Source organism: Pezoporus occidentalis, unplaced genomic scaffold, assembly GCF_034315485.1.
Source record: "Pezoporus occidentalis ecotype Australia unplaced genomic scaffold, CSIRO_AGI_Poc_V1 ctg40, whole genome shotgun sequence".
Taxonomy (NCBI): domain Eukaryota; kingdom Metazoa; phylum Chordata; class Aves; order Psittaciformes; family Psittacidae; genus Pezoporus; species Pezoporus occidentalis.
In genome coordinates this window covers 692,326-714,805 of record NW_026915725.1, presented here as the reverse complement: position 1 = coordinate 714,805, position 22,480 = coordinate 692,326, and the positions used below count along the sequence as shown (strand labels likewise).

Genomic DNA, 22,480 nt, shown 5'->3' with positions numbered 1-22,480 from the left:
TTTGTAGCAAGTCTCAGAGAAACAGAAATAGTTTTTCATTGTTTTTGAGGAAAGATAATGGTAGAAGTTTTTAAATGGCCATTTTGAAAGCTCTGTGGCTTTTCCTCAATTAAAATTCTGTGTGCTTCATATCTGGGATTTAATGAGCTTGCCTGACAGCTGGATTGACAGGCAAGATTGTAAGAGTATCAGTAGATTCAGGTCAGTGATCTGTGTAATACAGGTCCACTTGAACTTGGTGTCTATGGCACCATGCCAAAAGCTACTTTTTAAAGTGACTTATTTAGGCAAACAGTGAATCACAGAAGTTAAACAATGCCTGTATCAATAACATATTGTTTTTTAAAGAGGCAGCTTAGCCATAAGGCGGTGTTAAGTAAAACAGAATAGCAAATTGCAGCTATTTCTTGTCCTGTCGGTGTTGAAATAAATCTGGTTATATGTCATCATTCATACAGTTTAAAGCTGCAACATCTAATTAGGCTGCAATGAATTAAGACAGAATTTTCACGAAGTCTATTGTATGTTATAACTTTACCATTGCAGTTAAGACTGTGAAACCCTTTCTTCAGGGCTCTGGCCACTTCTCCAAGTAAAAGTGAAGCTGAAAATAATTATTGTTGTTTACAGTACAAGTCTCAAACTAGTTCACAGAAGTAAGGAAGCATGAGTACCTTCAATCTTCCAAATTCATGCTAAAGAATAGAACCAGTGTGCCCAAGTCTGCATTGAGATGGTGTAGGCACTGACAGCAACGCTGTTAAAAATTTGAGACATTGTTATGTTGGAGTTGCATTAGTTTCTCCAGTCTTGTTTGTTCCATTGTCTCTAGGCCCCTACTCTCTGTAGGTTCTGTTGTGGAAGGTGGGTTTTTTTCATGGGCAGGCAATTGGTATGTTCTGAAAACTGGGACCCTTCTCTTGTGTCTCTCACTTCATACTGTACTGCCCCACCTTCTGGCCCATTCTGGTTTGAGTTCACCTTCTGTTCTTCTTGTGTCAGATTTTAATCTGTATGAAGATTGTTAATTAAGAATTGCATGCTATTTCCTCAAAATCGACAGCATTCTTGAATTGGTTGAAAGGATTGTATGGAAGTTTAGTGTGCCTCAGCTGTGACTGGTGTATTATCTCTAGCAGATTGGCCTCAACAGAAAAGTGTAGCCTTTCAAAATTGAATTTCTGCTCCTTGTGGTTTCATTGAAAATGTCTAATACAAACCATTGAACTACTGTCTTCCTGGATCAATAGAGCTTGTGGCTTTCCTTAATAAAGAGCACTTAAGCCTGACATGCCAGCATTAAAATGACTTGTAACATCTACAAGATAACTAGGACAAACTTGCCAGATCCATGGGTTACAAATATCCAGACTTGGGTGTGTTGGTAAAGAAAGGAAACTAGAGAATTCCCTCCAATAGGCTCAGCAAATCTGAGGGGTACTTCAAAACTGTATATCCTTGGTAGTGTTTTGAAGGCTCAGTGTTTTGGTGGTGTTTTGCAGCTGTGTGAGAAGCTTAGGTTCTCTGGAAAATTCAGTCAGTAGTCTCTCGCTGACAGGTATGAGGTACTGCTTTACAGAGAAAATTACTGAGAAATTATTTTCAGGTACATGAAATCCTAGACATCAAAGAAGAAAGTGGGCTTTTAACTGACATAGTGCTGCAGAAGAGAATAGACAATACTTGCAGTTTTGCAGAAGGACCCTTTTGTTTGCAGCTGCTGGAAGAGTAAGTTGGAGGGATGCTTTAAAAGTGCAACCTTTTAACTTCTTGCATTTGCTAATAAATTTGTAAAAATTCTCCTGTCAAAGCCAGTGCTGAAAAGACAAGCTTCAAAATGCCATTGCTCAGGGAACTGGAAATGTTCAGAATGGGCATTCAAGCCTTTTTGTTATGTTATACCTGAAGGAGCCAAAGGTGGGCTAGAATTGTCACCTTACTGATCTGATACTGGGTGAAAAACATCAAGAGTTTCAGAGCCAGCTTGTCCTTCTGAATGTTTTGTGGATGTTTTCTTCTTACTGAATGTGAGTAAATCCAAAGCAGAACAAGAAAATCCCTCCATGGCAGGCCTACCCTGAGTTACCTCAGCAACTAAGCAGAGTATCTGGAAATTGTTCACAAGTTCTTCAGTAGAATTTTTGCGTGTACTCCTTCTGCTTTGTGACAAGGCATTTAATCTGTTTTAAAATCCTGCTAAATAAAGATGACCCTTTGCCTTTATGTTGAGTAGTAGTATTCTTTGTAAGCCTTTGTGAGGATTATGTTGCTTCCAGTAATGATAAGTTATGCACTGCAGAGGCTGTGGACAGTTTCGGCATTATAATAGTCTTAAACTTTGTCATCTTAATGAGTGCTTTTTCTCTTGAAAACTTCACTCCCAGCTGTCTTGCAGTTGCACAAGATGAAGCCCTGTTGGAGCAAGGTGACTCACTGCTGCATAGGCAGACTTTGGGCACACTGATGGTGGTGTAACATGTTGCTGTTAGGAGCCCATAGAGGACACTGCTTAAGTAGTAGCGTGTGTAAATGGCAGAAGTTGGCCTGACTCACAGGCAGATACAGCTATTTAGAAACTTGCTCAGTGCCTTCCTGCATTGGATATGGGAGCTAGGTTTAAAAGTGGAGACTCACTGAGGCTTGTGTGCTTTTAAAACAAACAAATACATGTAAACACTTGTATTTCAAAGGCAGCAGTTAGTAGAGGACATAGGTCAGCTTGGAGGAGGGAATTGCCCTTGAAAAAAAGGGACTCTGTTCTTTATTACTTTCAAGGCAGAAACGCTTCCCTTACTCTTAAAATACAATATATTTTCTAGCTCTACTTCTGTAGATTATATATGATTAGTTTGTCTTTTCAAATAGTTTTATTTTCTCAAAGGACTTTTCCAGTTACTTTCAACATTTTTGCTTTGTAAAGGAGCAGTTGGTGGCACGCTTTTCCTGCTTATTTGTGGGCCTCTTCTGTGAAACATCCTCTGTTTTGTAAACTCACTTTTACACTTCTGTCCGACTTCAAAGATACTGGCTAAGCTGTTTTCCTTCATTTTCCTCCTTTCCTCACTAGGATTTTTAAGGAACTCAATGGCTGTGAATCTTCTTAACGCTTTGTAATAAGGGGGAAAAGGCCTAAAATCCTTGCTAGTCTGAAATTGCTGCGCTTCAGTAGGGTATGTTAAATGGGTGGCAGCACCACAGCGAGGAGGTGCATCAAGGCAGGGCAAGCATGGGGCAGGAGGAGCCAGTGGGTGGGAGAGGTTTTTAAAAGCCTGTCCTTTAAACTACTTCATCTCTTCTAGTTTCCAATGATTATCTGTAATCTTGACTATAGCTGTTCGCTTGTGTTCAGGGAGGGTACTGTGAAACTTGCTATACAAAATCTTTCTGTTAATATCTCAGTCGTTTAATATCTTACCTTCAGAAGCATCTAGAGCATTATCTGCAGCATTGGCTGCAGGATGGGATTATTATAGGATTAAGGGCTGGGCCAGCAAGTGCCCAAGTCAGTGGAAAGTCTCAAGGAGATATGGATCAGTGTCTCAACAAGCTGTGGCTTGTCCTGTTGCAGTATGTATCTGCTTCAGGCTTTCCAGCTCAAATCTGAGTCTATTTTGTGACTTGACTTCACACTGATGGTTTTATGTCAGGGCTCTCTAACAATGTTGGAAAATTAGGGCAGAGCATCAGCATAGCTCAAGCCTGAGGATATCAACAGCTCTTCTGTCATACAGAGTAGTAGAGAATATATCACCACAGGGTGAGCAGCAGAGTATCCCAATGTGAAAATGTAAGATAAAAAATTGTGGTTTTTTTGTTTTGTTTTTTTTTTTAAAGTGGTGGGAGCTAAGAGAAGCTTTCTTCCATGAAAAGCAAAGCAAAGCCTGTCTTTATTCTTTTTCATGCTGGATTGAGTCAACAGTAACAGCTTTTGTGCATAATTGGTCTTTGGACCTGGATTTTCTTTTTTTCCTCCAACCAGACAACAATTTCGTGCAAAAGGGAGAATAATTTGTCAAAAGCTGCTCAGGTTTTGAGAATCTAGCAATGTACCCACTTGCTATAAAATGTTGATGTCTTATCTTTTAGAGGTCTCACTTGTGTCAGATCTTGTGATGAGAGAACTGAAATCCAGATTTCTTGCACCTCTGTTCTACAAAGGCAAAATGCAAAGAAGCAGGAGACAGAGGTATGGGAGGCTGGGGAAGAACAGATGTAGGCAGTCATATCTAGATTGCTCTCAGGAAAGTTCCCAGTGGGCATGCGCTGGTGTTTCATGCATAACTTTTTTGCAGCAAAACTAATTACTCATAGCCTCTAAGATGCATGGGAAAACCATCTGTGTTAAGCACACACACTGTTCAGCCATCTATGTTATCGATGAGACTGGGCATTGTAAACGGCTGTTCATCTGGTAGGCTTGGAGCAGGTGGCAAGAGAGTATGATCTCTGTGTTATTTTCTGTTTGGCTTGGGTTGTTGGGTTTTTTCTTGTGCAGGGCAAAACAAGTTTTGATTCAGGCAGCAATATTATAGACCAGAGTTTCTGGAAGATGAGTGACTCAGCAGTATGGGGTTTTGTTGCTTGCAAGCATAATTCAATTTTCTTTACAGGGTTCTGAGTTCACTGTATTCATGTTTGGTATTTTCTGGGACAAAACTCAAGAGTGTAATGCTCCTTTACTTGTCATGCAAAGTGTAAGTTCCAGCTGCTGACTGTATCTCTTCCACACACAAGAGAGCTTAGCAAGTCCTGTTCATGCTCCCAGAGAGAAGTAGGGCCAGACACAGGGACATCCTGAATCCTGCAATGATCTTGCTATTCTTGCAAGTTACTATAAATATCAAAGCAGCAGCTATTCTTACTGTTTGTTCTCACTTGGGATTGTTGGCGAAGGTGCTGACAGGAAGTTTGCATAGCCTGGATCCATTGATCTTGCTGTGCATGCACCACATAAGTGAGCTGCCTGTGCTTGGTGGCCTTGCACTCTGGATATCCAGTGGCCATCAAGAAGCTACATGCCAGTTCTGGGAATGCCTGCAGGGCAGCTGCTGTTCTCCTGGGCTGCTTTGTCAGGAAATCACAGGCAGAAGGCTCAGGAGTATCAGGGAGGAGGAAAATGCATCTAAGTCAACCCAAAAACTTGGTACCCTTATTTGAATGGGACATATTCTGAAAATTCAAGAGAATGGGTACCGTTGGTATGGATGGAGATGTGAAACTCCGTACCTACTGAGAAGTGTAAAGGTCCAGGATGACCAGTAAACCTAAATACCATACTTGCAATTTAATATAAATGTCTGAGGAGCTGCTATTGTCTCTGTGTGTTCTTATCCACAAACTATTGTTTTGATGCTTATAAATGGTAAATAAAGACATGAATATTGTTGATTAAACTGTTTTATAAAGCAGTGGCATGTCTTAGACTGTAACAGCTTGAGAAGCACATAACCAAAGAGGAATGATGGCAAAACAAGGCTGCAGTCTTTTGGAGTATAATAAAAGAAAAACAAAAAGGAGAAGAGACTTCTTTTTGTCTTGTAGTAAAGGTTAGGAAGACTAAACAAAAAGAAAGGAAAACTGTATAGAGGAAGATCTGGCTGCCATAATCTATGTGCTTAGGGAATACATTTTTCAGGAAGCTTAATGCTTTATGAGTTTAAAAGTGATAAAACAGTGGTAGTTAAATTAAGGAATTTTATATTTTTCTGTCTTTTATTTTTAACAGAGCCTTCTAAAAGCTCTTTTTATTTGTGATGGAAGCTTGTTTCAGTAGTGTAGAACAGATGTTACAGAGCAGGCTGGGCCCCTGGAAATTTTCTTTGTAGTGTGCTATATTAAAAAGAATGGAAGGAAATGAGAGTATAGAAACTCTTGTTCTTCTAGCTGAAGAGCTCATTGCTCCCAGATGCTTGCATGTACCCCTCCTTTCTCATTGCAGTCACTCCATGCAGTGGACTTCTTGCAGTATTTTGGTACATCAGTTTCAAAAGGGAGGTGGAGATTTGTAGCCAAGTGTATTGGAAATGGTAGAACATGGTTGCATAAACTTGGAATTGAAGGAGGGAGCCTACTTGGATCAATAACAAGCATGAAACATTGTGTTATGATGGCAGGACAAGAATCCCAGTCACCTGATTATCAAAACAATTCTGCACAGCATATAGGCCTCTGAGACTCAGCATAAAAATTTTGACAAAGCTTGAGTCTGCTTATGGTATGTTACAAAAGTACATAATTTTTAAGTGATGAAGGCATACACAGCTAGTTAAATGTTTTATGATCTGGTTTGCCTGCTTTTGTAGACTGTCTTGGCATCACTGGTACTCAAAAAGAGTGTAAGGCACTGTAGGACTTGTGTGAGGGTACTGTAGTGTGCTGAGCCAACCATCAGTACAGCTCCAGCAGTGCATGTTAATTTTGTATTAGAATTGTGTACCTCAGAAAACCAAAAATACAAGGCATTCGAGAAACACCTGCTAGGCCAGGTTTAGTTTGTAAAATGCCCCTTAAGCTGGGGCAGATCCCATGTGGGTAGCAAAACTTGCCTTGAAATATGTGAGGAGTTAAAAAATACATGTTTTTGAGAAACTTGGCCCATTATAAAGGTCACTGAGAAGAATGGTAGTGCTGCCTTTAAGTATATTTAGAATTAAGTATATTTGGAATTAGTCTAAGGAAATCTCTTAATAGAGCTCATACAAGAAAAGAAACACTTGGTAGAAGCTCGTAAAGAGGCTGTGTGTCTCCACATCCTTTCCATCTCACCGTATTCTTTTGTTAAATCCTTCTTCCTTCTGTTTGCACATTGTTACTATTGCACAGCTCTTACTGTATAGCATTAAAAAGCCCCCCAACAATTCAAGCTTTTATGGAATTTAACTCCTGGGATGACTATAGCGCAGTACAGCTTTAATGTGGAAATGTGTCACATATCTCCCAGTTGAGTGTTGTAGGCAGTGATATGAAAATAAACCAAGATGAATTCTGTAGTATCTAAGCCAGGGCAACAGAAAAAGCTAACATTTTGGCAGCATTGGATGTGGGTAAACAAAAAGAGTAAAGGGGGGGAGGATTAACACAAAGTAAATAAGTTTTAAAAGCTTGCTTGCCTTACATCATGCATGTTACAAGAGACATTCCACAGGGAGTAGCATTAACCTACAACAGGGACTGTAGACTTACTACTAGCTGGCTCTGTTTAGTCTTTAACCCTGTCACACCCAGTATTGGCTATCACTGCTGGTTTGTTAGCAGATGCTGATGTTTGTTAGAGGATAGAAGCAAGCTGTGTGTTTACCATGTAGTAAAAGCCCTGATGAGGACAGCAGTGTACAGGTTCTGGGAAAAGTACGCAATTAAGTGTGGTATTTCAAGCAGCCAAGAGTCTACAATGCTGTGTTCTTCAGTCTCTGTGTCAGTGATGCCTCTTTACAGTCTTTAGGAGCACTGTTGCTGAGAACAACTTTGTGGAAGAAATATGGTCCTGATGGATTTCAGTTCTCTGGGTGTCCCATGGCATGATAGTGTATATCTGTCACGCTTGGTACTTTCTCTCAGTTCTCCCTCTTTGTTTAAATATATGTGATGTATCACTTGGAAGTTTCCCCAACTGAATAAATCTCCTTAGTGAATTTAAGTGGGGAGAGAACATGCTAAAATATTCAAAGACCTTTCCTACAAAAAAGAAAAAATGTGAATCTTAAAAAAAAAGCTTATGGTATGGCTGGGACTTTTTACCGTATTGTTGATAGGGTGAGGAGGTTTGCAGTTTTAACTCACCTTCTGTCACAGCTAAATGTTCCTCCTAGTCTTGTCTTTCCTGTTTACTCCCACGACTGGGTAGGACACAAAGGGTGATGGGTGACTTAATGTGCCAAGGGAGCTATGTCTGCACTTAAAAGCTCACCCTGTGAGGACTTAACTGCTACCTTATCCTCCTTACATTGCTGCTTCTCAGAAAAACATCTTGAGGGCTGGGTTTCACAATAAATGAGACATGAGAAATAAACTGGGAATATGTTGGTGTTTTTCTTTTGTGAAACAAATCACCTTGCAAAATAGAAGTGTTCTTCAGTGAGGAGAAAATGTGTGGTTGCTTATATTCCTGCTTGTGAGACAGACCATAGCTTTTGCAGTTCTCTTTTTACAATAAAGAATCATATTTTAAATCTTCAGATGAAAGTTGGATTAAATCAATATAAAACAGTGATGCAGAGTGCTCACAGACCCCTTACCTTGCAATAAAACTAAAGTGAACAGGATATTCAATATATTATTCCTGTACAAGAAATTAAGGTTTTGTTTTTTTTTTTTGCTTGTGGGTTTTTCTTAAAAAACCACTATGGGTAAGATTTGAAGCTAGAGGAATATGGGAATCTTCCTTGCAAGATTAAAGCAGAAACCCCTTAGCTCTAAATTATCATGCAGCAAAGAAAGTGTCAGAGCTGGTTTGTCAACTGCAGTGTAATTATTATTTTGCTGTTTAATGTTAAGCCTAAATATAAGAATGAATCTTGCAAGGTTCTGACAAGGAATGTAGAAATTATGCAAATGGAATGCTGTGGTGACAGTTGAAACAGTCAGAATTCAGCCTTGGAGTCAACATGTAAACTGTGTGTCTTGCAGAAGCTGTCCTCTTTGTACTTTAATCACTCTGTCCTAACCTAGGAGGCTTAAATGATCATCAGGATGTACTTAAGCATATCTTTTTTACAGGAGGTGGTAGGATTGTCCCTTAAATTGTTCATGTTTTTTAAGAATCTTTATCTTGCAGTTCTTTGTACAGTCAGAGTGAATTGTGCGTGATCCTCAGAGCAATCAAAGAAGTGAAAACCAAGGATTTAGCAATTTGTCCAAGATTTGGGGTTTGTTTTAAATTTGCATGTAATTTGACATGCAAAGAAATGCTCAGTAATTTCATCATCTTTTTCACTGAAATCAGAGAATTTATTTCCGTATGCCCTTTGCTAGATAAAGATCTGTATAAACGTGAGACTTCTTCCCACCTTTTGTGTCTGCTTGTATTGCTGCAGGAGAAGATGCATTGGATATTGTGTTTACCTCTCCAGAGACCTGTGTGCTCACATAATTGAATATAACATTTCAGAATTTTCTTTTGAATGAAGAACATTTTTGAAGCATTTCAGCCCAAAAGGGAACTTCTATAAAACCACTGACTTCTGGGTTTAAAAGAACATGGCCACATGGGTCCTAGATAAAATGTTGTTGCAGCCACGCTATAAGTTTGGGAAATAATCTTGGTCTGAGACTCAGTAGTTAGAGTCCGCCAGCAGGCTTCCTCAGTATCATTGAGAATGTGTTCACCAGTGGTCAGGCACTCTGTGTTGGACCACAAAAGCAAAACATTAAATCAATTAAGGAAGAGCTTACAGAAATGAAGCAGGCATTATTTGGTACGTCTTCTAATATGGAAATACTTGTGTAGAACTGATTAATAGTCTGAGGGTGGGGTGGGTTGTATGTTTCTTTTAAAAAACATATTTTTTTCCCTCTTTGATTTTTTTCTTAGACCTTAGTAATGTCATGAATTCCACTCCAAATATAAAGGCTGTGAATGGAAAAGCTGAAAGTAGTGATAGTGGAGCAGAATCAGAAGAAGAAGGGCTTCGTGAAGAGGAAGAAAAGGAGATGCAGCTAAATGGAAAGGGTATGTTTTCTGCACTTAGACCATTGTTTCTTCTGAAGTTATGCTTTGCCACCTAAGTGGCAGAAAATCCCGAATGATCACGAACGCTTTACTTGTTCAGGAGAATTAGAGGCAAACACATGCAGATGTATGTGTGAAAAAATGGCAGTGTCTCAACCTGAATTAGTACAGAATTAGTAAAGATCTGTGAGCTATGCCATACAATTTTTGACTCGGCTAAAAAGTCTTGTCAATAGGTTAGCTAAAAGTCTATACCCTGTACTTTTTGATGCCAGTGCTGTTTGTGAGAGCTGTGAATTGATACATGGACTGTAACAGTAGAATTGAAAATCACTTTTTTTTCTTCAGAAGAAATAAAACAGAACTTTCAGAGATTCATTTAGGGGGTCCATAAAGAGTTTTGAGGAAAACCAACATCAAGTGAAAACCAAATGAAATGATATATTTAGAATTCTGTACAGGTTTTTACCTCCAAGGGCATGAGGATTATTATTTAATTTATCAGAGAGACCTACTTGGGATTTGCGTTCATTTGTTTTAAATATCATCTGCTCTTTGTGCAAGTTAAACTTGATATTTACACTTTTTACAAGAACAGAACAATCCCTGCAAATGCAAATCTGTTTTGTTCTGCAGATACGTTGTACTTAGTCCATCAGAGTTAGCTACTTGAAGAAATATTTTGAGTATTGCAGGCATAGCGTTCTATTTGCAAGGTTTTCTTGTTCTTTTACAGACTATAAGAATGTGAAACCAGAATCAGCAGATGCTAAGGATTTCGAAGGTGTTGTTACTAATGGCAATTACAAGGACAGCCTTATCACAGATATGCAGAATGGCATCCAGACCAAATCTGCCCTGAATGGCTTGAACCCAGAAGAAGAAATAAAGAAAACTGAGCCAAGCTTAGAAATAGTAAACAGCACCCACCAAGGTATTGTCCCTGGAAGACTATGTTTTCATTTGCACATATTTTTCATGGAAAAGGATTCTTTTCTTGAAAGCTTAATCCTGGGATTCAGAGACCATCAATGGTGCCTTTCAGTTGTAGAAACACGAAGAAAGAATACTTGAGAAAAAAAAAAAAAACCAAGTCTGTAAGGCTTTCTTTTAGGATCTCCTGCAGAAAGAGAGATGAATTCAGAGACGGGCTCAAACCCGCAGAAATACAGTTGCTTTCTTTTGAAATCATTATATTATCAATGCAAGTACCTGCCTTTGAAAGTTAATCTGTAGTAAAATGAGAAGCACTAATATCTTACTTGTCATTTTCAAAGGTTGAACACATCATACATGTCAGTTTGTTGAAACTGATGTCTTAAATGTAACATTTTAAAGCTAACTGATAGTTTCAGGCAAAACTGCTTTATACTGACCTTAGGAAGGAGAGTAAATCAGCAAGGTAAAATTATCAGCCTATAAGGCACAAGTGCCAGTGTGAGATATAGTTTTCCAATTAGTAAAACTTTTATATAATTCCTATGTTAATATAACCACTTTATTCAGAATCTAACTTTAACATGACAGTTGTAGATAAACAGGGCATGAGTTGAAGCTCACCTAGGCATTTTAATTTACTGCTTTCCTCTTTGCCAGGCTTGGCTCACATTTACAAAGCATGTGTTAGTATGTCCTTTCTGTACAGGTGCAAATGAAGAGAGTAATGAAGAGATCTCAGCAACTCAGCACTTAACCAGTGATTCAGACAGTGAAGTTTATTGTGACTCGATGGAGCAACTTGGACTAGAAGAGGTAGGGGTTTAGTATTCCTAGGTGTAGTTTTGAGAGTGGTGTGATTATGTTTAAACAGGTTCCTGTCTATCAGGTGAACCTGGACATGCAGAGGTGAATGAGGTAACTCATATATACCTTTCTCCTGCTTGGACTATTGTTTTTCGTTTTTTTTTGTCATCAATCTTTTACAAGTTGGTTACTACTGATCTAAAAGCTGTGCTATCTTTTCCCTCAGAGAATTTATGTGAGGAGAAAATACAACAAACCAACAGTACAAAGAAACTAAAGGCTGTGTGCACAAATGAATTTAGGGTCTCATAATATATGCAGGGACCAGAATCCAGCTATCTCTGAGAAGTAGTGTCTTTGTAACAATGAGCTTTTTACATGCTCTTTTTCTGGCCTGATGAATCCTGTATCTGTTTCAAAGAATAAATAAGGAGTAAGACTTAGCAAGTGGCCTCTAGGCCAGTGCCTGAAAGTGGCCTAGGTCTAGAGAAGTGGGAGATGACAGTGATTTCTGGGTTCTCTTGTTCTCTCTTCAGCCATAATGTACATCTCCAACTTTCATATGAGAGGTGGGTACCAACTGTGCTGGCTTACTTTTGACTGAACTTGTGCTCCTGCTCATTGTATTAACTGCAGTCTTAGTTGACTTTACTTGCCTGGACCTTCTTCAGAGGTCCAGTTTAAGCGTGGACTCTGTAGTCAAACCCCTAGTTTCCTGATTCTGGGGATGAATATATGAGTGATGCATGGGTTTGGAAAGACCAGTAAGCACACTGATACTGCATCATTCTGTTGTCCGGCTGTTCCCTGAGGATCTAGAAAATTCCTTTTAGCAAATCAAAATTTTACCCAGTAGTGAATCATGTTGGGAAAGCTGATTTGGTAGAAGTGCTGCAAGCTCTCTGATCTGGGTGATTTCCCAATCATCCTGTGTATCGTTCAAGCTTGTTTGAGATTCTTTAATTGAAGTGGACAGATAATCTGTCAGAATTTCCCAACCTGTGTGAGAAAATTTCTGGTTTTGAACAAAATAACAAATGTTCAGGTATGTGTAAATAAATATACAAGTAGAATACAGATGGATTAATTCAAACTAGAAGAGGTTCATTTAAAGAATTAACTAGAGCTTTTTACTGGAAAAGCTGTAGTAAGCACTCTGACTTTCAGTTCTGATGATCCAGTTTTTATGAACTGCTGTCTGACAAACAGGACTTTGCAGTAGTTTCCATTTATTTGCCCCTTCTTTTGGTCATTCTGGCTTTTTCATGGAGTTATTCGTCAGCTATCTGAGGTTCCCATTCTGCTTAAGCATATACTTGTGCAAGTGCTTGTGCTTGTGCTGAACAAAGGGTTGCTTGAGCCACCTTAAGGCAGTCCTGTTGCAGAACATGTAATCATGACCTGATCAACGCATATTTCATCCATTTTTAATATCTTCCTACAGTAGCACTGGTTTTAAGTGAGACGTTGATGAATTCTGTGCCTTCCTTTTGTTTGGTGAGAGGCACAGGGTGGAGCCAAGCTGTTTTGAACATGTTGATCATAAGCAACGTGATCTGTCTGCTGTGGGTGTAAACACTGCCTACTCAGGGTTCTTAATAACACGTGACATTTAACCATGTGGCTCAGGAATCCAAGTTGGGATACCACTTCCCTGTCTAGGAAGCAAAGCCAGTTTTAAAAGGGGAAACTGAGCATTTTTAGATCTTAATGTTCAATTTCACTGATTAATGAGTATTACTGTATCTTGGAAATATATTTAACTCCAAGTGGTATCAATGTTTTTGAGCATACTTGCCTCAAATACGTTTTCAATCTGAAGACATTTAGACAATAGTAAGCACAGTCTACTGCCTCTGTTAAAAAAAAAAAAAAAGTGTGAATTTTGGGTGGACTATTTCCTTAGAGATGATGCTTCTTCCTTTTTGTTGGTTACCTGGCACATTTTACAGAATCTAATGGCTTGCTAATGTTAATTTGTAGCCCTTGGAGACCATCACATCAGCTAAAGGATCTTTAAAGCATTCATCCCATTTCTTGGATGTAGATCACAGTCTTCTGTTAGAAAATACAGATTTTCCAAACCGCACTTGCATGACTTATGAGAATCATCAGCCTGGAAATACTGTAGAAGGAGCAGCTCAAGAGCAAGGTGAAGTCAAGTGTGGAGGAGAAGATGGCAAAGCCAGTAATGGGGGCCCTCACAAGGAGAAGAAGGGTGGAGATAAAGCAGATTTCTACAGTGTCAGAAGAGGGAGAGGTACTGTGCACACTGCTTTTGTGTTCCCACTTGCCTGACTGCTGTAAGTTACTGGTGTCTGAGAAGCACTTGTCAGCATTGTCCATTGCGATGTAGTGCTTCTGTCCTTCACAGTAAAAATAGATAACAAAATCCTAATTACAGTGGGTAGCAATCAGTTTTATCTTCAGAGTATTTATTTCATTCATAGTAAGTATTACAAAAGGATTTTCTTGTGCTATGGAGGTCTTGTATATAAGCATATTGGGTTCTTCTGTTTTGGCTTCCCTTAAATTCCAGCTGCTGTTAATGGCACCTGTCTTTGTAGAAACATGATCTTTAAAACCTGTCTGTGCATGAGAAGAGTTTCTTTATAAGTTGCATATTTATTTTTAAATGCATGTGCATTTATACCTCTTGATTTGAAAATATAGACAGGTATTTGTTTCTTATTTGAAATCATGGAACATCTTGGATAGGTATCAGTGACATATTGTTTTCTGTAAATTGGGATGTTAGCCACACCTTTGAGTGATTCTGATACCATCTATTATGATATTTAAAACTTAATGATTCTTAGTGACATAACAGTCCAGATGTTCAATTTATGTTGGGCCTCTGCTCTTTTTAATGCCATAATACTTCTAATACTGTTACCTAGGAGCAGTACCATATTCCAGTAGTATCATCTGTAAAGCCAAAGATAAAGTTGTACTAAAAAAAAAGGCCAGAAAGTATTTTATTATATATAGCATGCCTTTTTGTATGGCGCTTATATGTAATCAGATGCAAAAAATGAAAAAGAAAATCCAAATATAACACTTACGTTGAAAACTATGAAGAACATATTATAGTTTAGCCATCTTCCTCTTTTTTTGTTGTTTTACTTACGTTTGATGTGTGCATACTAGACCTATGTAATTTAAAGGAGTATTGTAGGATTTAAACAATCATTTTTTCTCATCACTCTATTCTGGTGCTGTTTTCCAGCTGGAGACTGTGCCAAGCTTAAAACACACCTCCCTTTGATAATGAGACAGATTTTACTTCCTTTTCACTAGGGCAGAATTTATTGCTGAACTTGACTGGGTGTGAATTAGTAATTTTTTGCTAAATGTTTATGCAGTTCCAGGACCAGAACGATACTGTCACACTGAGGCTGTAGGGAAACCCCTCAGATGATGGTGCAGTGACCTCCCGGTGCTTTTGAACTGTCTGAACACAGCCTGTAATTAAGAGCGCTACACTCAGCTCGGGAGGGAGAAAACTGAACTGTTAACATCAAACATTTTCAGTGGAATTGGTAGTCCATTCTGTAGTTTATGTATCTGTTTTTTTGTCCCTCAAAACAGGGCATAGACTTCAGCCTCTAGGAGATGGTTTGCAAGGTGGACAGATGGGTAGTGGAGGGGATGGAGAGCGCTGGGGATCGGAGAGGGGACCCAGGGGAAGCCTCAATGAACAGATTGCAGTAGTGCTGATGCGGTTGCAAGAAGACATGCAGAATGTCCTCCAGAGGTTGCATATGTTGGAGACGGTTACAGCATCACAGGTATTATTCATTGAAGCTACTTGATTACTCTCTATTAAATTTCCTTTGATATTTTTATTCTTTTTCAGATTAAATTTTCAAACAATATTTTCATAAACTGTGAAGACATTTCAGTTGTATTCTGTAGTTGATTCCAACTTAAAATTCCTTATTGGTATCTATTCTCAGGAACACAATTCAGGACACTCATACATGTGAACAAACCCATGTATTTTGAGCTAGGAATTAACCACACATTATTTTACTCATTTCTGATCAGAGTAATCTTAGCCGTGGTTATTTATACACATTACACAGTCATTATATATAGATTCCGTAGTTAATGTCATACATGGTAATTTATTCATCAGTAGATCTCAAAGCATTTTCAAAGGAAGTGAGAAATTACATTAATCTTCCAGACTGGTAAATGTTTGCAGGTAGAACTTCTGGTTCCACTTTCAGTTAGCAAAAGACTGATTCATCATAGCATTCTTTCCCCATCAAGCAATTCAGCTTTCTTGGAATTTCGCATCATGTATACGAAATAGGCAAAAGAAGTCTTAAGCAAGTGTAGATATTTATTGATGTAGTGTTTCTTTTTCCTTCTGTTTCAATAGAAGCACTGTATATTCAGAAGAACAGAATATGCTGTGAATATGGTTGAACCAGGAACATAAAAATGTTTGGTTCTGTTTGACTTCCTGATATTTTGATCTACCTGAGAATAAAGTATCCTATGGGATGCATATACTCCAAATCTTAGGCCACTAGGGAAAGGATTTAGTAAAACCATGTTTTTGCTCTGTCACAACTGTTCAAGCATCTGATGTTTGGATATAGAATCATACAATCAACTAGATTGGAAAAGGCCTTTAAGATCATCAAGTTTGACCATTTTCCCAGGACTGCCAAGTCCAACACTAAACCGTGGCACTAAGGGCCTCGTCTATGTGGGTTTGGGCAGCCTGTTGCAATGCCTGACTACCCTTTTGGGGAAGAATAGACTGGTTTTATCTTTCTGATGAAATAGTAGAAGACCCTTCATCAGCAGTTCATGCTCTGCTTGCTGCTCTTACCTAAAGAGAAACAGAAGCTTCTGTTTCACACTTAACATAAATTAAGAAAGACCTAGAAAACTGACTGCTTTGTTTTTGTGGAAACACCACAAGAGTTTATGGGAATAGTCTTGAAAAGTTTCTGGTACTTCTCACTTTCTTGATTGCCTGGAAGATTCTCTTTCCTTTATCCTGTTAGACATGCCTGTAGCTATAGCTCAGGACAGACTAACCCAGTGCTTTTGACTTTGTACAGACCGGTGCTGAAACATGTAATTGTGCAAATTAAGCTACTGGGATTTCTACTCTGGGTTGCAACTGCTGGGACTGGACAAGAGTTGAGAAGGTTGCAATGACAAGTTGGGCAGGGGGGCCTTGAAAAAATGTATAGAGGCCCAGTGAGTGACACTTAACGCATTTTTTTAACACAGATGTGATAAAAATGCCAGAAAGAGTACGGGAAACTTAAGTGGTGAAAGGGGGTTGTATGGGGGTGGTTCTATGATACATACAGATTGCAAAGCCTTCATGAGATGAAAAACTTCATATTCTCATTTTTCTCTGAAGCAGAAAAAATTTGGTTGCAGTTTCTTTTTTCATACTTACCAGCCTTTGTTTGTATTTAAAGGCAAAATTTGCAACACTACAGTCAAATTGTGAGCCCGCCTCCTCTGTCAAGGTAATAAAATATTGCTTTTTCTATTTGTAAAAAGCAGTGTGAATGGTAAAAAAGATGATTAATATTTTATATCTAGCTCTTGATACATGCTTTTTGTACTTTGTGAGATAATAATGTGCGTCTGAAGAAGGTATTCGATAGATTAACCTTTCTTTTCTGATCTTACTAGTATTTTCTACTTTGATCCCGCAGCATTTGCAGTAACTGAGAAGTACACATGTGTATTGGGTATGTGCACACAGATTGCTGACTGGAATTTTTTCTGTTTCCCTCAGAAGCCATCATGGTGGCCCTTTGAAATCTCCCCTGGTGTTTTAGCTTTTGCTATTGTATGGCCGTTTATTGCTCAGTGGTTGGTACACGTGTATCTTCAAAGAAAGCGAAGGTAAAGACACACATTCAGTAGGGCATATATACTGTATTTCAGCTGCTGAAACCAATATGTAGTATATTGTGTTATTGAGACAGGACATAAAATACTGCCTTAATGGGAAGAAGAGTGCAAGGGAATGCTTTCAATAAGGCTTTGGCAGTGTATCTGAAACATCAGGTCGGTATTGAAATTAGGAGCTTGATAATAACTGCTTTGATAAATCCTATTTCCTTGAGTTTCAGGACACACCTTGCCTAATGTTCCATTGTATGTATCAGGGACTCGTAGCTCTGAAGATACCAGGCTAAAACAGATTGTAGAGTCCTTGGTATGGTTATGATAGGAAGGTGTATGTTTAAGTCCCAAGAACTCAAGCCAAATGTGCAAAAAGAAATTCTGGAAGCTAGTAGTACCTTCCACTAGCTGGGAATTCTAGGAAGCGACATGTTTTCTTTGCCTTGAAAATTTCTCAGCTTAAGAAAGTAGTGGTTAATTGGTCTTTATATGTGGTATACTGTATATGTGGCAATTTAGGTTAAATCCGTGAAACATGATGCAGGAGTATGCACAAGTGGGTTAAGCTTGATAGCTTCAAGTGTCTCCATGACATTCTTTGACCCTGCCACTCCCAATATCCTCTTGAGCCATTTTCACTGTTCCTGGACTCCTCAGTCCCCTTATGCCATTAGAAAATTTATTCCTATCAAATCCTTTGCAGGGTCACATCTGTCACCTTTTTCTTATTTAACATTTACCAGCACCATTGACCTGCTTTGCCACAGGGGCATGTTGCTGGCTCACGTTCAGTTTCCTGTTCACCAGGACCACCAGGTCCTTTTCTGCCAAGCTCTTCCCAGGTGCTGGACTTGGCACTTCCCCTTGCACTTCATGAGGTTCCTGTCAGCACGTTTGTCCATCCTATTGCAGTCCCTCTGGATGGCAGCACAGCCCCCTGGCATATCAGCCACTCCTCCGAGTTTTGTGTCATCAGCAAACTCGCTGAGGGTGCACTCTGCTCCACCATCCAGACTACAAACAAAGATGTTAAACAGGACTGGACCCAGTATCAGCCCCTGGCACACACCACTAATTACTGGCCTCCAACTAGACTTTTGTCACTCGTCAGTCACCACCATCTGGGCCCAGCCCATGGTGATGTAAACAAACAATGTCCACAAGGGCTGCTGGGGAGTTACCTTGTCTCAGAGCTGTCCTCAACAGCGTTGGTGTAACTTGCACTGTCTGATGAAACCAGAGATTTCACTTGGGCTTTCAGGCACTTAAACACATCTTCCTTATCTTCTGCACCGGTAAGTGAAGATTTCAATTTCATCAGCAAGGACAAAGGTTTTTAGAATCAATAACTATTTTTGTTTTAGTATCTTACATGAAGCTCCTATGAACTTTTGTGTTGTTTAGCTAATAGCTTTCAAATGGCCATGTTCAATCTCTCTCAATAGTATGCTGGTCTTGTACAACTTTTTTTGATCATCCATTCTGACCTCTGTAGCTCTCGCAGTCATTTCACAGATTCAGTCAGAAATCAGTTTTTGGAAAAGCAGATTTTCCAGCAGTTTTTCTAATATATTGTTCTAATGGCTCAGAGCTGAAATGACTACATGGTACATTCTTTTTACTTGGCTTTCTCTATCTTCACCTCTCATCCACTGGGTTTTCCTAGAACTTCATCTACTTGCCAAAGAGCCCATGATGTGTTTTCTGTGGGTACTTTATTGCTATCACCAGGTCATCTCTCAATCTCCTGCTTGAACAAAACAGTTGGAACAACTGGAATCGCATTTTAAAGCTGTTTTCCAGTCTCGGGGTGATTCTGGTGGCTCTCTCCTGAATGCTCCACAATTTATCGACATTCTTTGTGAGTTCTGGACAACAGGATTTGTACCGCAGTCCACTAACAGTAATACCAGTATCTCCATGAGACACAGAGATAGCGTAGCACCAGATAGTCCTTGTTTTGTTTACTCATTCATGGATTGTATTAACATGAGATGAGCTTCAGGAACAGAAGCAGCTAAGGAAGTTTCTGTGTTCTTCAGCTTTCCTCTTGGTTTCTGAATAAATCTACCCATAGCCAGAATTTAGGGACTATCATCTGCTCCTGCACCACCTTCCCATCTCTTGGCAGTGGGTATGAAGTTGCTCAAGTACACTTAGACAGAAAATGGAATTGCAAAACAAGAGCCCTTATGTGTTGCCCCAATGCCAGTTTCAGCTTATGCTCCGTAGAGGTGTGTCAGCTTTTAGGCAACGCATGTACACAGTGCATATGTTCAGCACATCCATGTATTATTGGTTTTAAATACGTGAACTGTCCTCAGCTAGTCTGCTACGAGGTGGGGTTTTCTCACTGTGGAGCCATGACCTGAATTCTCCTGCATAATGGAGCAAATTCCATCGAACTGGTGGAAGGAAATGTTCTGTAGCCAGCAGCTTTGTGTTTAGCTCATTTCCCTGGGAATGGGCAGCTCAGCTCACTCTTAGCACCCTTCTGCAAGGTTTAGGTTTTCTGAGCCTCTTAACCTTATTCCTGTACAGGGAACTTAATGCTGAAAATCTGGGTACTCATACTGGAGCCTTCACTGAGAAAACCTCAAAAACCTAAGGGCTCTAAACCTGACCACAGATAGAAATGTATTCTTAATAATAACAGAGACTTGTTTAGATTTGGCTCACAATTTTAGAACATTCTGATTGCACAGTGTCTGGAGTCACTGGAAACTTGTAAGCATTGCTCTGCTGTGAGCTAGCAAACCAGTGACGGGTGTGGTCAGGGACTGACCTGAGGAATTTCATCTGCAGTTCAGAATTCCTAGTGATACTTCGTGCTCCTCGGTGTAAGCTGGGCCAGCTCAGTACCCTTGCAGATAGTTTTGTAACCTCAGAGGGCAGATTTTCAGGTATCTTTAAGCAGTGTTTTTGTGTTTTAATAGATGGGAAGTCATTCACAGGTGGCCATAATAGGCTTGGGTTTTTTAGATGCAAAATCATTTTCTTTGTGAAGGTACATTAAACTAGTATATTTGATTCCTCTTCTAGAAAACTGAACTGAGAACTCATGACTTTGCTTAAAGACTTTTAGAAGACGGCCCTGAAAAGTGCAGGAATTCTGAAGTCTCACAGAATCTTGGAATCTGGGATGAAGTTCCTTCTGTTACAGTAATATTTTGTACTGCCTTTGAGCTAAACATTTAAGGACTAACATTATTCAAACTTGAATGATTCAGAGCTCCTAGGTTACAAATAAATTTAATAATAATTTCATCCTCAAAACTGTATGAACAGTAATTATTTTGGAATATGCTTGTGGAAGGGCCTTCAGAAACTACTGGTCTTGCTGCTGTCAGACGATGAAGAGAACATCATCTTTGTAAAAGAGTAAGTGAAAAATATGTACACTGTCACTTTAACATAGAAATAATTTTACAACAACAACATCCCTGCCTGTTTTTCCACCGGGTTACCTTCTACCAGATGAAAGCACTAACAAAGTATGAATTCAATACATTGTAAGCTGTTGGGAAAACACAACATAGCTCTGACGAATTCAACTGGTTATTTTTGCTGCTAAACCAGAGTGGGGCAAACTTCCATGCAAAGTGGTCAGAACTGAAGTTAGATCCTTTGTTTCTCCTTAAAGATTGCAAAGGAGATTTGGTAATTGGTACGTGTCTCACAAGTTAGAGCCATTAATAGAGAAGGACTGTCAAATACAAGTTGGAAACCAAGTGTGGTACCACATGTAAAGAGACCCATGTAAAGGGGCTGCGCCTTACGTTTGTAACATTGAGAATTGTGTTCTTGTTGATGACAGCTTGTTTTAACTGAAATATAGTTTAGGCACAAGGTGCTTTAAAATGAGGTGAAAGCTAATGCTGTAAGTATAGCTCTAAGGTTTTAAAAAGCTCAGTGCACTCTAAGTTTTCTGTTGTCAGTTTATGTCAAACTAAAGTAAGATTTAATAGATTAATAAATCTATTAATTAACTGCCTCAATCTATTGTGGACTTTTCCCAAGCCACGTTATAAAAAATACCAGTTCTGATATTTCCTTCGCTTTTATCCTTCTACTTTCTTTCAAAAGAAAACTTTTCAGCTCATTTTGGTGCTGATTTTTTTTTTTCCACAGAGTATTTATTACCCAATATACCGCGTTACAACTTTGTGAAGTTTACTTGATCAAAGCATGCTTTACACTTAATTTTAAAATAAATTAATATATAAGCAAGTTGTCTAAATCTCTGGAGAAGGGAAATTCACTAAAATTAGATTTGACAGAAAAAGGCATTGATTTGCTATGAAGAATTACATCATTACATAAGCCGTGTTTAAGATCAGAGTCTTCAGAAATGTCTCCATATTACTGATATGCTTTAATTCTCTACCTGGACTAGATATTACAAATAATTTTTGAGGAAAATTATTTTTGTCCTTCCTGAAAATCTTTTCTAGTTTGGAAAACATTTTTCATACAAACTATGCTGTATAAAAATGTAATCATAGAATTAACTGTTTGTTTTACCAGAACAATTTTAATCTTGTTCTTAGTTAAGTGCAGTTTTCTTTTTTAGTTACTTTTTCCCTTGTCTGATTTTCTTACTGTAAAGCTAAATTAAAGAATAAAATGGTCAGAACCTCTCTGACGGCTGCTGTATACCAATCCAATGGTTTTGTGGGCCAGACATGGGTTGTGGCATGAGCTGCACCAAAAACAAGCTTGAACAAAGCTTGTGCTGGGAGGGAAGTTCTGCTGAGACCTGAAGCCATTGTGGCTGTAGCATAAAATTCTGAGAGTGAGTGATTTCTTATCATAAAGTGAGAGACAGACATGATTACACAGGAAGGGTGCTCTAGGTTGAAAGTCACTTTAAGAAAACACTCTCCTGATGCACCTCATTCACACGTTTACATGTAGGTGTACAGCTTTCAGAGATGGTACAGAGGATCTTAAAGGTACTGAACTGTATCCATAGCTTCAAAGTGTCCAGCTTCCACCAGCTTACACAAATAGCTGTAGTTAATTACTAATCAGAAGAAACTTTACATCTTTCAGCTATATTACAGCTTGTACTTTTGCCTGGAAGTCAGTCAGTTGACATTTTAAGTCAATAAGTAGAGCAAAATCAGCACAATTGAAAGGTAACACTGAACTCCATGTTGAAGAATAAAGTTA

General features: G+C 38.9%; 1 protein-coding gene across 3 annotated transcripts in view; it reads left to right on the top strand.

Moving 5' to 3' along the window:
• Positions 1-21,950, top strand: part of ACBD5 (acyl-CoA binding domain containing 5) — a 29,230-nt gene extending 7,280 nt beyond the window's left edge. For all 3 annotated transcript variants that reach the window (XM_062633550.1, XM_062633549.1, XM_062633551.1), the window contains 8 exons: positions 9,530-9,667; positions 10,404-10,601; positions 11,313-11,419; positions 13,394-13,670; positions 15,002-15,201; positions 16,867-16,917; positions 17,193-17,302; positions 20,348-21,950. In XM_062633550.1, the coding sequence (XP_062489534.1) occupies positions 9,530-9,667; positions 10,404-10,601; positions 11,313-11,419; positions 13,394-13,670; positions 15,002-15,201; positions 16,867-16,917; positions 17,193-17,302; positions 20,348-20,360 (1,094 nt within the window). In that variant the 3' untranslated portion in view covers positions 20,361-21,950. The remainder of the gene's footprint in view (positions 1-9,529; positions 9,668-10,403; positions 10,602-11,312; positions 11,420-13,393; positions 13,671-15,001; positions 15,202-16,866; positions 16,918-17,192; positions 17,303-20,347) is intronic.
• Positions 21,951-22,480: the final 530 nt, after the last annotated feature.